Below are 14,819 nucleotides of genomic sequence, written 5' to 3'. Positions count from 1 at the left end.
TAAGGTACGTGAATAGACGTATACTGGAGCGTTGATGCTCGTGATGCCGAGGACATGTACAATGATCGATGAAGTCGAGTGTATGCTCGTAGTGGCATCCGTGGCGGGACGAAGGGCATGGACAAAGATGCCGAGGTGATGGGGGTAGTGGTGAAAGTGAGGAGTCTATGCCGAGTCAATTTGCATCCAATTCAACAGTAGTCTACGCATTGATGACCGCTCTCAGGGAGGAATCCTTTGTAAGCTCAAAGACTGGCTGCATGGGTAAGTTCCACCTTTCGATTGCTCTCTCGTGACATTTCCTCACTTATCACCTTATCGCGGGGCTCGACGGAAAAAGCCGCGGATACTCAAAAGTGACATCATGTGAATGGTGACTAATCGGCAACATTCTTCCGGGTCTCGTCCGGTCCAAGCGGGGATGGATCGACACCGACAGGAGGAGTGATGAGAGGATTGCGACTTCAGCACGAGTGGTGATTGACGTGGAAGAAAATGTCAATAACTACCAGCTCCATATCTCATCTGACCTAGTATCATGTGGTTGAAGGTTCGGGGTAAATTGAATAATAAATAGCGGCAGCAGGGGAGGGATACCTTCAAGCGATGTTTGGTGTCTCCCCGTCGGCGGCAAGCTGAGGGTTGTCTTCTGACTATGAAGATATTCAACTTTGAAACCAACAGGAGACCAATCAACTCTAGTTCTTTGATTCGTTCAAGCTCTTCATCTTTCGAGATTTCCCCTCAACTAACCGTACACGTTTCAGCACTAGACAGAAGACAGGCCACCACTCTTCATCGCGCGCGTCTGGAATCTTTTCCCACCCCATGCAGCCGCAAAATCCGCCCGCTCTGCGTGGACGTCTAAAACCTGGAAATGCGGGCCTTTGGACGTGTCGAGACAGGTTCAAATGGCCAATGGCAAGGAACCCATAAAAGAGAAACTCAATGACGATTTCTTGGCTCGCGATCCTCGTGGCTTATAAACCTTATAAAGGTGTCCTACTGCTTTCTCCTGTGCGTTACTTCTTCTCCACACTTGGACCCATTCTGCTTGGACAGAGGGTGACTGGACAAGTGGAAACAATGGCTTCAAAAAGGACAATCCCCGCGGTCACATTGAATGATGGAACCGAGATACCAATGGTAAGTGATAGGGTCGGCACTAGACGGGTTGAGGAAGTTTTGACAAGGTCGTTTGGTCGGAATGCCTTTTGGGGGTCATGTTAACCAGTACTGGGGGTTTCCCTCCATTTGTCCAGCTCGGATATGGCACAGGCACAGCTTGGTACAAGGAAAGCGATTCTGGCCTCAACTCGGACCTGGTCGAGGCGACCAAGACTGCCGTCGGACTGGGATTTCATCATCTCGACGGTGCCGAGGTCTATTGCACCGAGCCCGAGCTGGGCAAGGCGATTCAGGATTGTGGCGTTGCACGGGAGAAGCTCTTCATCACAACCAAGGTGAACCAGAATGTGTCCGATATCCCGGCTGCATTGAACGCCAGTCTGGAGAAGTTGGGGTTGGAATATGTTGATCTGTATGTCTTCTCTCTTTGTTGTCCGGATTCTCTCGCGCAACAATGATGCCCCCAGGACTGCTTGCACTATTTGGCATTGTCCTTTGGCCTCGTGACCGAGTCTCATCGTCCTTCCGGCAGGTACCTGATCCACCAGCCATTCTTCGCACAAACCAAAGACCAACTTCAGCAAGCATGGGCGGCCATGGAACACGTCAAAGCGACCGGGAAGGCTCGTTCTATCGGAGTATCCAACTTCCTCCAGAGCCACCTGGAGACGATTCTCGAGACGGCGGCACAGTAGTGCCCTCGGTCCACCAGATTGAGTATCACCCTTACCTGCAGCATGGAAACCTCGTCTCTTGGCAGCAAAGCAAGGGTATCGCGACAGTGAGCTATTCGGGGCTCACCCCCGTCACTCGGGCGGCGGGTGGTCCTCTGGACCAGTTGTTGCCCGGTTTCGCGAAGAAGTATGGAGTCACCCCCGGAGAGATCCTCTTGCGCTGGTGCCTAGACCAGGGAGTGATCTCAATCACCACGAGCAGTAAAGAAACTCGGCTGGCGAGTTATCTGCGGGTGTTGACGTTCAAGTTGACTCCCCAGGAGATTGAGGAGATCTCGGCGGTCGGGAAGACTCATCATCACCGGGCATTCTGGAAGGATAAATTTGCAGAGGACGATCGATCGTGAGTGGTAGTATAGCGGGAATGAGGAGGGGGCGCTGGAGTCGGAAGATGGTGACCAGGTGCCACTCTGAGACGAGCCTACTGTATATCAATTGAAGGTATATTGGCGATGGGGAAGCAGAAGTCACTTGGCCCTTTTGGACCTGAAGATTGTAAGAATGACACACCACCTAGTGCCCATTGACGGTCTGTGCGAGCAGACGGAGGTGAACAGTGGCTCAGAGCTGTATAAAGGGGTCTGCGTCCGTCAAGTGTGTGTTGTTGAGTTGTCACCTTGTTGAAATGCGGAATTGATGCCTTCAATATTCGCCCTCAGCGACGCATGCGCGTCAAAGATCTCCCATCCCAATGGGATCAATAAAAATGTAGACTCACAAGGGACTTCAATACAAGCTTGACTGGTTATTTGCTACCAATGTTGTGAGGGGACGATTCCATATCCCTGCGGTTGTGTATGCAATCAACATCGTCCAGCGCAAGATTCATCGCGCATCCCAATCGAGACCAAAATATACATCGCATGACTCGGCAGAGTTTCTGCGTCACGGGATCGAAACTGGACGGGGTCTTCTGGTCGAAACGATCACCATGTCAAGCTCGCATCTCCCATTCAAGCGTGGACTCGTGAACAGGGTGGTGGTGGCTCGTCTTACGCGCCCACCTCGACCTTCACTGGAAGTGAACAACCCTGTCAGACTGGAAGCCTCGCGCTTCTGAGCCGGTTCCTGTTAGAATTTTCTTCACGATCTGTCATCAGACGGAATCTTCTTCCCTGCAACGATTGCTCTGCTCTGCTCTCCCTACCACTCGACCTGGACTCTTCCATTCCTCATCCTTCATCCTTCATCCTGTCCCCACGTTTCTTCGCATCAGATCCAGGACGATGCCATAGAGGCTTCTCCTGGCTGGTGAGCAATCGACCCACTCCACTTCTTTCCTCCCCGACCCTCTCTTCGTTCGCTCTTCTCCTCCACCTCCTCTCAGTCCACCCGTGGTTTCATTGCTCACTCGCTCTCGCCGATGTGTTTGGACCCGCTCTCCCCGATTCCACTTCCTTCCTCCGGCGCATACCTTCCCCGTTGATCATACCCGGGATACATTTCCTCCTCACTCAAAACAAGAAACTCTTTCTCTCTCTAAAAAAAAATTAAACACGGTGCATAGACAGTCGTCCCGCAATCGGGGACCCCCTCTCATCCACACAGATCATTCGGCCCTGACTAGAACTCGACTCCGATTGAACCTTCAACAACGGCTGTCCCTCCCCCCCCCCGTTGCTGGCTTACCCGTTGCCGCGCGCGCACCTGCACACACACACACACATATGTTTATGAACTGATGATCCATGGTTCACGAATCTCCTTAAATTCCCGCGGACTGCGATGTCGGTGAACGATCAGCCCCCCTCCGCGGACACTTCATTCTCCCAACTGGCGGACCACGCGTGCGCAGCTGATCTGGACCGCCTGAACCGTCGATTCAAACGCCTGTCTGACGACGTCCTCCCCCTTCACCCATACCTGCTCACCATCCCCACGAATGCGCCATATCGTCTCCGCTCTGCCAACACCAATTGGGCCGTGGGACCGGGTCGGCCCTTCAGCCCGGACGAGCAGGACCTACAATACATGACCTTTCTCACCCATCACAACACGGATTCTCTGTTGGTCGCGGTGGGCGATTGGGCAGACGAGTCGGGTCGCATGATGCTCGATCAACCCTCGGCACTCAAATCCTCCGCCGAACTCCCACCACCTCGAGATAGTAGCGCAGTGAAGCGCAAGAAAATCAGTTTGAACGACTACAAGACACAAAAGACCACAGGGAGCGCTGTGCCTTCTTCCGCGCCCGCAGTGCATGATCAACGGAGTCGAGGGCATTCCAACCTGGACCGGCGCGAAGGCACAGTGCGCGTACCCAAATCCGACCCCATCAAGAAGAACAACGAAGCTCCTGCGAGGTCGGACAAGCTCGAATCACGTCCCTCCAATTCCTCCAAAGCACCCTCAGAACTCTCCCCAGCCAAGACGGCGAAGAAGCGACCTCCAACTTCAGACGCGGAACCACGGGCCGCTTCGCACGCGAACAAGGAACTGAACATGCAGGCGTCGAAAAAGCCGCGATTATCACCCGACAAAGAATCACGCAAGGATACTCTACCGAACAAGACATTGCCGACATTACTCTCTCCCACGTTACCACCCTCTCCGGCTCCTGATCCGGGCCCCGCCCCTCGACTGCCTCGATTGCTTTCCCCGACCCTTCCTCCCGAAATCGAAAAGGAGCTCGCCCAGCTCAAGGAGCATTCTCCGGGCGACACTTCTCCCAAGCGCGATGTCCCGGCCACAAAGACAAAACGAGACGAACCCAACAATCACACGCAAACGCCGTCATCCTTGAATAGCAGTAGCAATTCCGCTACACAGAGCAGCCGTGCGAGCGCGACCACCAAAGACACAGATCATTCGCGTCCCGATCCTCATTGGTCGTGAAATTGCGTTATGGACGACTCAATCGAAAACGAGTAGATAGTCTGCTCCGACTTTCTGGTAAAAAGAAAGCCTCCCGCGCGGACTCGCCCTCGGTTCAAGACACGGAGATGGAAGACGCTCCTCTGGTTGAGAGAAAAAAGGACACAGCCTCTGGTCGAGGAGGTACAGCTGCAGCTGTCGCCGCTCCGGTGGATCGAGCCAAATTGAAGATCAAACACGAGAAGGATGATACCGCATCGACCCCTAGCGCTACTAATGCCCGCTTCAAGGAACCAAAGCCGTCAACTGAAAAGTCTCACTTGTCCGTCCCGGAGAAGCCCAAGGTGACTTCCACTACACCGGGGAAAGATGCTAAGGCGTCCTCGGCAGGCCGTCGAAATGAGCTGCTGGACGTTGCTGAAAGCAAGACGCCTGTGACTCAAGCCTCACGACGACCCTCCGCTGATCCCGGCATCAAGGGATCGCCTGCCCAACCGGATCGCTCGCGTAATCATGAACGGCGGGAACAGGAGCGACGAGGGTGGCAGGAAGATTTCAAAACATTTACCAAGATGGGCCGAGAATTGAAACACGCTGCCGATCGATTCAACAATGGACCCTCGGCCACGGACGAGAAACTGGCCGTTGTCACTGCCATCGAAGCCGTCATGTGTTTCGTTCTGGCTTTCGTCGCCGACGACCAGGGGAAAGCCTTGTTTCGACAGAGCGGAGACTCGTCTACATGGCGGTCCATCATCCCATATTGGCGCGTTGTCTACAAGAACAGCGCCTCTTTTTCCGTGCTGCAAAGCTTGTGTCAACTATTGGGTGCAGTCTCCTACGACACCATCCACGCACTGGATCTGGAGCGTCTGGCCGTGACACCACTCCCGGGAGAACACGACCCGGTGCCTACCCCAGGTAGTGATGGGAACACGGTCCTCGGTGACGACTGCGCCAGCAAGAAGAGCTCCAAGGAATTCGCCGAGTTGAAGGTCCGTCTTCCTGAATACTATCGGGAATCGCACAAGCTCTGGCTTGACGCTTCTCGGGGGCTTTCGGAAGATGTGTTGAGCCGAGATTTCCCGACCACTTGGGCGCGTCGGTCGCATCGGCATGCCGAACGAGGGAGGACATCCTTCAAGGCGGGCAGCTATGCAGGCGATTACTTTCTCCCGTTTGGGGCGGCCACACCTCCGATTGAAGTTGTCCGATTCGGCTGGGCTTTGCTGAAGGAGTGGTGTTCACGAGAAGGTGTTGAATGGCAAGGTCGATTGAAGCTTTGAGATGATTCTTCTTCTTGATGAGATTAGGCGATTGATATTCTTCCCTTATGGTTGATTGCGTTTTTCAGCTTGCATTTGCTTTTTGAGCTTTTGCTTTTATATGATACCTCATCACTTGGCCTGCTTTTTCTTTTCTCCCCCCCCCCTTCTGGTGACTTCCTCCCGTTTGCGATTGCAAAAGATTCCCATTTGATGTGGCTGTCTGTTTGGGACCTCCTTTTTTTGGTTTGTGCAGTGGCAAACTTGAGATACTGCGCCTTTGCATTTGATCCTGATGCCTGGATGATATTGTATGGCGTCCTCGTGGATACCCAGTTGACACAACACCATTGATGCCATGGTGCTCTCCACCAAGTCTTGTGGTTTTCCTTTTCCTCATACCGCCCGCATTCCTCTTAGAGTGCTGTAATAAAGAAGCAGTTGCATTACGCTCATATGCACAAGGACGAATACTTCTACTGTCTAGGGCCCGGGGTTTTTGCATCAATTGCATATACGAGCTTCCACATCGTATCGGGTTAAGGCCAGCTGTGCCTCGTATCCTCCTATCTCTTTTTACGGTTTGCTTTTCACTTTTCCGTACTTTTTTTGTCGAAAGTCCCATGCTTCTTAATTGATACCTAATAGAGATAGCATGTTAGTGAATTCCTCCTCCCCCTTCTTTTTCTTCTTCCAATTCAAATTATTTCCATCATGTCCAAGACTCATTCATTCCATGCCCCCTTCTAGAAAAGACATCTATCCTGACGTAATATCAATCGGATATCGACGGGCCACGTTGACAATTATGTATCTCTTGCCTCGGCAAAGGGTTCGTGCACAATTGGTGAATATGAAGAGAAAAGAAAAGATGGTTCATCTCTATAAGATTCAGACCCTTGAATTTGGAAAAAGTTGGGTAGCTATTGTTTGGAGGAAGGAGGGGGAGGAAGGGGAAAAGAAAAGAAAACAGACACGCCGAGGGGATATTGTCCGGGGTTCACGCTCAAAGACAATGGGAGAGAGAGAGAGAACGAGAAAATGAAGATCAGAGGGGCGAGAAATCAAACATCATGAGCAAGATGAGATACTAGCGTTTCTCGGAGAGAAAAAAAAAGAAAAATCGTGAAATGAAAAGGTGAGGGAACAGCCACGAGACGAAAAGGGACCAAGGGGCGGGCTAAGTTGTGGCCTGAGACTGAGCTGCAATCAAATGCGAACGCCGTATTGTCCTGAACAGAAGAAGCGACACAACATTCCAAACGACGACAACCCGAAAACAAGGGAAATGAGAGGGTGAAGAGAGAACAAAAGGAGAAAAAGAAAATAAAAAGCCCAGGCTAGAACATCAAATCAAATCCAGGAAAACACCATCGCAAAAAGGCCGGATATAGATGGACCGGCAAAAGACCGGTGCAGGTATAGTTTTCACTTTAAACCTCTGCATGTTCATAGCCATACTCACGACGAAACTCGGAATTCGAATCTCCAAATAGCCATCCGGCCTCTCGACAATACCGAGCCTCCCGGCCGTAAACACCCACCTCGCTGGCCCAGCAGATCACCGCTGCATCCACGATATCGGCAATCACGCTTTCAACTGCGCCGAGAACACTCCAGCCGATGGTCGCGGCAATCAGACCGACGACGTAGGCGTACAGACTTCCCCGGATGGTACCGGTCGTGTTCAAGCTTCGAGCAGTGGTGACCCATCCGCCGAAACCAAGAGCGAGAGACATGATGAATCGGGTGGCATGGAGGATGAGTTTGGACAGACGGTAGGAGAATAGAGAGGGGGAGGAGGAGGACCCTGGGGACCGGGAGTAGGCGCGTGGGTGGAGAGATGTGGTCGTCGAGGCAGCGGCGGAAGGGGCAAGCAGGGTCATTTGGCTGAGACCGCGCGCAGATGCGCCCAGCGGCTGCGAGTGGATTGCGGCATAAGTCAGCGATAAAGGATGGGTGAGAAATGCGATGGGCGATGGAACAAAGGAGTAGGCGAAGAGGCTGATGATGGAGGAAAGTCGACTAGGGAGGAGGATGAGCGGAAGGCGGATGAGGAGACTAAGCAGTCTCGAGAGACTGATGGTTCCGAAGAGGGTGGTGGTGGCGTGTACAACGGCAGCTTGAACAATCTGTCGCGAGGTCGGTGCTGGGCTGGCGAGACGGTGAAAGTACCATTGACTGACGGTGGCGGCGGTCACAGCGCGTTGGACACCGGCGATGACTCCGATGGACCAGAGGTAGATGAGCACAAAGAACGCCCCGAGCCACCAACTGCTCAGATCGATGATGAAAGATCTGGACCCAGACAGGTGACCGCCAAGGAAGACCCGAGTGAACATGAGCATCCAGATCCACGTCCAGGAGACCACGCAGGCCAGAATGATGAGCCCAAGAGCCAAAAGCTCCGGGTTGGCAGCGAGGATCCGACACGCGAACTCGAGAATGCCGACGGCTTTGCCGATTGATTGACGACCTCGAAAGACGTTGTATATCCACAGACTCGCCAACAGAAACGGAACCAGGGAGCCCCACCGCATAACCTTGTCCTGAAGGCTGGCTCCGTGCCATGCGCCCTTGAAACTCGAGATGAAAGGGTATAGCGAAAAGGAAAAGAGGATGACAGGGACGGCGACCACGACAATGTAGACCAACGCCCGCACGTAAGAACGCAGCAAAGCCAGCCAGATCAAGGAAACAAACACCGAGACCAGAGTGTAGATCCCCAGCAAAAAGTACGACCCTTGCACGGTGAAGTAGATTGTATCTCCCCATTTGGACTTGTCACCCTTGGACGGAGTAGACGTGTGCAGCCAGACCAAAAACGCCGTCGCCAATAGCCCGGCCAGCGCGATGATAAACAGTTGACCCCAAAATGCGTCGTGCACGATAGTCTCGGACGTGAGCGGGGATAATGAAGCCGGGACAGAGCTTTGAGAACTGGGCCGTCGCGAGTCTGCTGCCGGGTTTGATAAGAACGGTTGGTTCGGCTCTATCGGACTCCCTGGGTCGTCGGATCCGTAGAGCGAGTCCTGATTTGTGGCAGAGGGTCGTTCTCGAAATCGTTGAATCGGCGGTTCATTTCCGGCCATCTCGGATGGCATCCGGTCGGCATCGTCCAGGCCACTTTGGAGAGAATCATTCAGACCGACCTCCACTAAATGAGCCCGCGCCCTACTGTTCCCGCTCCCAGGTCTAGCGGTGTACTCTGCGGGTATATCTCCTTCCTCGGCCTCATCGACGGTCCCGATTCGAGAGTGTCGAGGTGCAGGTATACTCTTCTCTCCACGCCAGGAACTCCGGATCCCTTTCCCGTTTCCAGGGCGCTCGACATACCGAGATTGGCCCTCGTCGAGTTCCGCAGACTGAGCCGAGTCCTCGTCGTTCTCGGACGATTCTCGCAGGTGGCTATCACCAAAATGTCGCCGTGACCGCTGCAACGCATAAAGATCTGCATATTCCCGTTCTCGTTCCGCCTCGTCATCCTCCTCTCGGAATTCGTCTGTCGCACTGTAAAAAAGCGGCGCCGGCTGCGCAGATGCCCGAGAGGCAAATGGAAAGTTGGAGACCTGTGATGCGCCCGATCGATATGGATCACCGCTGCGGAGGAAGGACCGCGACGATGGCTGTCGTGTGCTGCCTTGCCGCTGGCTGGGAGGGGCTCGACCTGCTCTTTGGAGCTCATCTGGTCGTGAGACTAGTCGCGACTGGGACTGAGCGAGAAATCGTGATGCATCTGCCAGACCCCGACGGGCAAAAAACAGCTACAGTCAGTCAAGGCATCCAAATTCGCTATAGATCGGGAGTGGTCGTGGGTGCGATTGCGGGTGTGGATGTGGATGTGGTTGTGGTTGTCGGTGTGTGGGTAAATTGGGGAGGACCCATCAGTTCTATACATACATTCCGAGAACATGGCCCACTCTCGGGATCAATGAGCTTTAAATCTGGAGGAGGGTAGAAGGTCTATGGGCGAGAGCAGATCGAGGATATTGTGGTGAACTGCGACATCCGTGTATATTGTTTGAGTAACAAGGGAGAGCTCTGACTCAAGATAAGCTAGACAAGGGGTGAGGGAGGATATCTGCACCGAAGGAGAGATCTTGTGGTGTGCACAAAAGATAAAGGATTGAAGAAGAGTAGTCGCGAGTCGAATGGAACCCTTCAGGTGATGCAAGCGTCATCTGCCCCGGTCAGGCTGCCCCAGCCCGATAGCTGACTCAGCCGTGTCCAGTCCTCAGCTGATAAGAGCTCCCGGCGGCGGTGGGCCGATAACAAAGTCCAGAAGCGCTGATAAGCTCCGTCGGTGGTGACGCTCCGTCCTCCGTCCTCCCGTGCCCCATCTCGAAAGCTCATCCTAACATCTATTCACGATCACTTTTGGGGCAACCCTTTTAGTCTCCATGTCACAACCATGGGATTACATTGCTAAGCTTGTCTGCATCGGTGACTCAGGTACGGGCAAGTCAAGTGTAAGTAGTTGACCCGAATAAAGGAAGTCACAGTTCATTTCTGGGGAAACTCGAGGGGGGCGACCGCCCCCCTCGTGTTTGTGATGACCTCACCTGGCTAACCTTCACCCGCGCTCTTTTCGCACGTGATACATGTAGCTTACGATACGTCTTTGCGAAGGTCGGTTCTCGCCGACCCACGATGTCACCATCGGCGTCGAGTTTGGATCCAGAATCGTCCCCGTAGGACCTCCTGCCTCGCTGGAACTCGGGTTGGATGACGATGGCCACATGAACAGCAGCCGCAACCGAAACGGCACCAAGGATGGCGATGCCTCGACAGAGGACTCGACAATCCTTTCCCCCTCCTCCGCCGCCATCCCGGGGGGCAGCCCCGGTGGTCTACCGACACCACCGCGCAAGAAGCCCCAAGATGGTCCAGCACCGGTCCAAAAACGAATGAAGTTGTCCCTCTGGGACACTGCCGGCCAAGAAACATATAAATCAATCACACGGTCCTATTTCCGAGGTGCCTCGGGTGCCCTTCTTGTCTTCGACATTTCTCGCCGAGCGACGTTCGTGTCGTGTACGCAGTGGTTGCAAGATCTCCAACAGATTGCTGAAGAGGGAATCGTGGTGATTCTTGTGGGGAATAAGTCTGATTTGGCAGATTCCAGTTCCAGTTCCAATCAGAGACAGGTCACCCAGAAAGAAGCCGAAGAGTGGTGTCGGATGAACAACGTGGTTCGATACGTGGAGACCAGCGCCAAGTCTGGGGACGGGTGGAGCGGGCGTTTTTGGAAGTTGCCGAGCGAATCTTCCGAAATATCGAAGCGGGCAGATACGATTTGAATGATCGCCGGAGCGGAGTGAAAGGGTACGGGGCTTCAGGAGGTGGTGCTCAAGGCGGTATCCCTAGGACGGTGACGTTGGGGATGGACGATGCGATGCGCAAAGGCGGGGGGTGGGGTGGGAATTGCTGCTAAGCTTTGAAGCACATAAATTGGTTGATAATTTCTGATGGAGGCTGAACAGACCTTTTACATGTGACGAGGTGGCGCAAAGTGCTTGAAAGGCCACTCTGTTTGTGCAAGAAAAACAAAATGTACATAACTCCCAACGCTTCTGAAACAAAGGACACACACACACACACATAGAGAGAGAGAGAGAGAGAGAGAGAGAGAGAGAGAGAGAGAGAGAGAGAGAGAGAGAGAGAGAGAAAAGTAGCCATTGGAGTACTCAAATTAAATGTTCTTGACAAGGGCGTAAATCCATGGGGAAAAAATAAAAGCAATACATGGGTCTTCCTTGGAAAGTGAGATAGCATTCAACTTCGGTCGTCGCATGCCAACTTTTGGATCCAGCGAGGGCACATTTCGGGGCACGGGGGGCAAACGATACAGCAACATGGCCCTCTAACAAGGCCGGAAAATCAACCCCCAACAGAACAAACCGATTCCTCATGGAGGTGGACATGATCCATTTGCCTTCCCACTTTTTAATTGGAGATCTTCCATCCAGGCAGCCAGCGCAGATGAGCCCATTGTTGATTATCACCCTCCATGCCAAAGACGATAGCTCTGAAGTAAATGAAGAGACCGATAGTAGCGGCGTAAAGAACGGCATACACGACTGTCGAAAGCTTGGCGTTGATCCGGCGAGTCACCCAGTCGACGCAGAATCCAAAGACAATGATCGCATAATAGAGCGCAGGGTAGTAGTGGTGGACGTAGGTCACACGGGCCATCACAATGAAAGGAATGTAGTGGAGAACCCACCCAATGGCCGGGTAGATGCCGGAGTAGTGAATATGGTCAATGTCTTGCTGGCTCAGCTCGGTGTACCCACGCTGCCAGCGAAGGAGATACCAGATGACAATCATGCCAAAGGCAACAAGGCCAGCGGTACTGCCCCAGTAGACGAGCGGGTTACCGAGGAGGTAGTACTTGACGACGTTATCGTCCCAGGAACACATGCGGAGACCAACATTAAGAATGGGCCATTGCCAGAATTGCGAGGCCAGGTCATCTTGCTTATCGGGATCAGGAACAAGGGCATTGTTCGAGGTCATCATGGCAACATTGAGGTGGATGAAGTCCTTGAAGAAGGGTGACTTGTAGGAACCGGGATCACCGGGGGGCACTAAAAACATCGTTAGTCCAGAGACACTCTTACTGCAAGTTCTCACACCCGAAACAAGGGAGCGAGAGGGCGAAAAAAAAAACCAATTCAGCACTTACGACGCTCATTAGTGTGCGACTCGACATTCCAGTGAGTGTACACATCACTGGGCTTGTTTTCCTTCACACAAGTGGTCTCAATCTGCTTGAAACCCCACTGAGGCAGGTTGACATTTCCTGCGCGCAGGTAGCAGCCCAGCACCGGGTTTCGCAGTCGGAATGCCGTCGTCAAGGTACGAATCTTGGAACGGTCGCGAGAAGCCGCATCACTGACTACTTCCACCTGCCAGTGGTCCTTGTCATCGCCAACAGTGATGTTTCCGTAGCAAGAGACCTCCCAGTGGGATTTGGTGACCGGAGCAGCAACGGCGTGAGAGTGGAGGTTGCGACCGGTTGACCCATGAATGAGGCGGATGACATCACCGTCGCCGATATACTTCAGGTCGCCCTCGGCATTGTACTCGGGCTCGTTACGGTTGGGATAGATGAACCAGTCGTTGTTGGCATCCTTGTGGTGATAGCAAGTGACCTGCTGCTGGTTGGATCCCTCTGGGTACGTCTGGACATGGGAATGCAGCAGACCACCACCGTAGCCCATGTTCTTGATGGTCACCCGAGAACCATGAACAATCTCGAGTGGGCTGTCTCGGCCAACCTCGGTGCCGCGCAGATTAGCCTGGAAGAGCGAGCTCATCTGGGCGTCGCCAGGACCACTGTTGGACAGGACGGTGAAATGCAGGTAGAAGGAGAACATGTAGACCAGTACGGGAATAACGATCAGGCCACCGACGCGAGCGAACAGGTGCTTTGCCAACAACGTCTGCGGTGGAGTACACGTTAGCCTTGCACGTCCAGTCAAATTGCATCAGGGCGTGGAGTGGTCGACTCACGGGGGGCATCTTCACGTCTCCAAACTTGTTCCAAAGATCCTCAGCCGTGTACAGTCCGACGACGGCAGTACAGAAAAAGCCAACCCACTTCACACTGCAGACGCAGCCAATGCTGAAGCCGGTCAGGCACAGCCAAAGCCACCACTCGGGAGAGAAGCTGGCACGTTGCAGGCGGTGGAATCGGGCCCAGCACATCATCGTGGTGAAAGTGAAGCAGAGCAGCATCGAGTCGAGGAGAATGAACCGGGAGATGGTCGCGTAGGAATTCTCACACAACACCATCAGACTGATCAGCCAGACAGTGGCCCGACGGAAGTTGAGCTCCCGAGCGGTATAGTAAGCAAGAGGCACACAGACAACACCGAACATGGCATTGAAGGCGCGCATAAAGGTGTAGTTGACATCTTCTGGATACTTTTCTCCGGACTTGAATTCAAAGGAACCATTGTATCCCGCGAGGAAACCCGACAGACCAACGAGCATTTTTCCGAGAGGAGGGTGGACGTCGAAGTAGAACTCACGCTTCAGATAGTGGGAACCAAACTTGCCGAAGCTATACACGTCTCGTATCAGTCCCGCTCTTTGCGCAAGATATCGCACTCCGGAATATACCCGAAGGAGAAGGGGGGAGGGGAGGGAAGGGATTCATACTGAGCTTCATCCCATGTAACAATGTTTGAGCGACCAATCTGATACAGTCGTGTGAACAAGGCCAAAGCCGTCAGGATGATGGGGGCAATAATCGGTTCCCAGCTGCAAAGGACATGGAGGTACGAGGGGGACTAAGGATTCGCCCGATTGTCCGTTAGTATGACTCTCTGAGGTACTTGTACTGCTGCGTGCCCGCAGAGCATCATTTATTTACCTGGCCCGGCTTCTTGTTCTTCTTCGTATCCGGCTCGACGGTGAACAACGTCGTCGTGGAGGCCTTTCCGGAGTCAGGGACATTTCGCCGACGAAGATCGGCGTCGAGCTTGGCGCCCGTGCTGGTAGCAGCGTCCATATCGATCTGCAAAGCTCCCCAACTAGGCTCGGTGGCTTGGGGAAAAGAAAACGGGAATGAAAGAGCGCAATTGGCAACGAGACGAGATGTGAATCGGCGGGGGTGTCTGGTAGGTAGAAGACAATCGGTGGTCGATAAGGTAAGTCGGCGGCAAGTCAACGCAGATTGAATGTCGATGTTGTACGGACCACGGTGGTCGGATGTCGTAACGAGAGTGAGTGGGAGGAAAGGGGGTTTAAAGAATCATAGCGACCCTAAACAGTCGCAGAAATGGAAATGACCCGCACAATGGCCGATAGCTGAGGAAGAAAAGAAATATGAAGAAATGGGGAGAAAAGAAGTTAGACAGCGAAAGAA

At 53.4% G+C, this 14,819-nt stretch overlaps 5 protein-coding genes across 5 annotated transcripts; 3 read left to right on the top strand and 2 right to left on the bottom strand.

Moving 5' to 3' along the window:
- Positions 1 to 1,223: 1,223 nt before the first annotated feature.
- On the top strand, positions 1,224 to 2,209 carry POX_e06370 (uncharacterized protein; the record flags this gene model as incomplete). The annotated part of the gene is made up of 2 exons (XM_050115193.1): positions 1,224 to 1,540; positions 1,714 to 2,209. The coding sequence occupies 2 exons, from the start codon at positions 1,224 to 1,226 to the stop codon at positions 2,207 to 2,209; spliced, it is 813 nt and encodes a 270-aa protein (XP_049967653.1).
- A 1,378-nt stretch (positions 2,210 to 3,587) lies between these two features.
- Positions 3,588 to 5,962, top strand: POX_e06369 (uncharacterized protein; the record flags this gene model as incomplete). Its single annotated transcript, XM_050115192.1, has 2 exons — positions 3,588 to 4,674; positions 4,734 to 5,962. 2 exons carry the CDS (start codon positions 3,588 to 3,590, stop codon positions 5,960 to 5,962), a joined length of 2,316 nt encoding a protein of 771 aa, XP_049967652.1.
- A 1,412-nt stretch (positions 5,963 to 7,374) lies between these two features.
- On the bottom strand, positions 7,375 to 9,626 carry POX_e06368 (uncharacterized protein; the record flags this gene model as incomplete). Its single annotated transcript, XM_050115191.1, has 2 exons — positions 7,375 to 9,451; positions 9,511 to 9,626. The coding sequence occupies 2 exons, from the start codon at positions 9,624 to 9,626 to the stop codon at positions 7,375 to 7,377; spliced, it is 2,193 nt and encodes a 730-aa protein (XP_049967651.1).
- Positions 9,627 to 10,341: 715 nt separating this feature from the next.
- Positions 10,342 to 11,241, top strand: POX_e06367 (Ras-related protein Rab-2A; the record flags this gene model as incomplete). Its single annotated transcript, XM_050115190.1, has 2 exons — positions 10,342 to 10,410; positions 10,549 to 11,241. 2 exons carry the CDS (start codon positions 10,342 to 10,344, stop codon positions 11,239 to 11,241), a joined length of 762 nt encoding a protein of 253 aa, XP_049967650.1.
- A 646-nt stretch (positions 11,242 to 11,887) lies between these two features.
- POX_e06366 (Dolichyl-phosphate-mannose--protein mannosyltransferase 2) lies at positions 11,888 to 14,462 on the bottom strand (the record flags this gene model as incomplete). Its single annotated transcript, XM_050115189.1, has 5 exons — positions 11,888 to 12,531; positions 12,630 to 13,389; positions 13,460 to 14,012; positions 14,072 to 14,241; positions 14,325 to 14,462. The coding sequence occupies 5 exons, from the start codon at positions 14,460 to 14,462 to the stop codon at positions 11,888 to 11,890; spliced, it is 2,265 nt and encodes a 754-aa protein (XP_049967649.1).
- Positions 14,463 to 14,819: the final 357 nt, after the last annotated feature.

This window comes from Penicillium oxalicum, chromosome V (assembly GCF_001723175.1).
Source record: "Penicillium oxalicum strain HP7-1 chromosome V, whole genome shotgun sequence".
In the NCBI taxonomy this organism is placed as follows: domain Eukaryota; kingdom Fungi; phylum Ascomycota; class Eurotiomycetes; order Eurotiales; family Aspergillaceae; genus Penicillium; species Penicillium oxalicum.
Note: the sequence above shows the minus strand (reverse complement) of the source record. Positions and strands in the feature narration are given on the sequence as shown.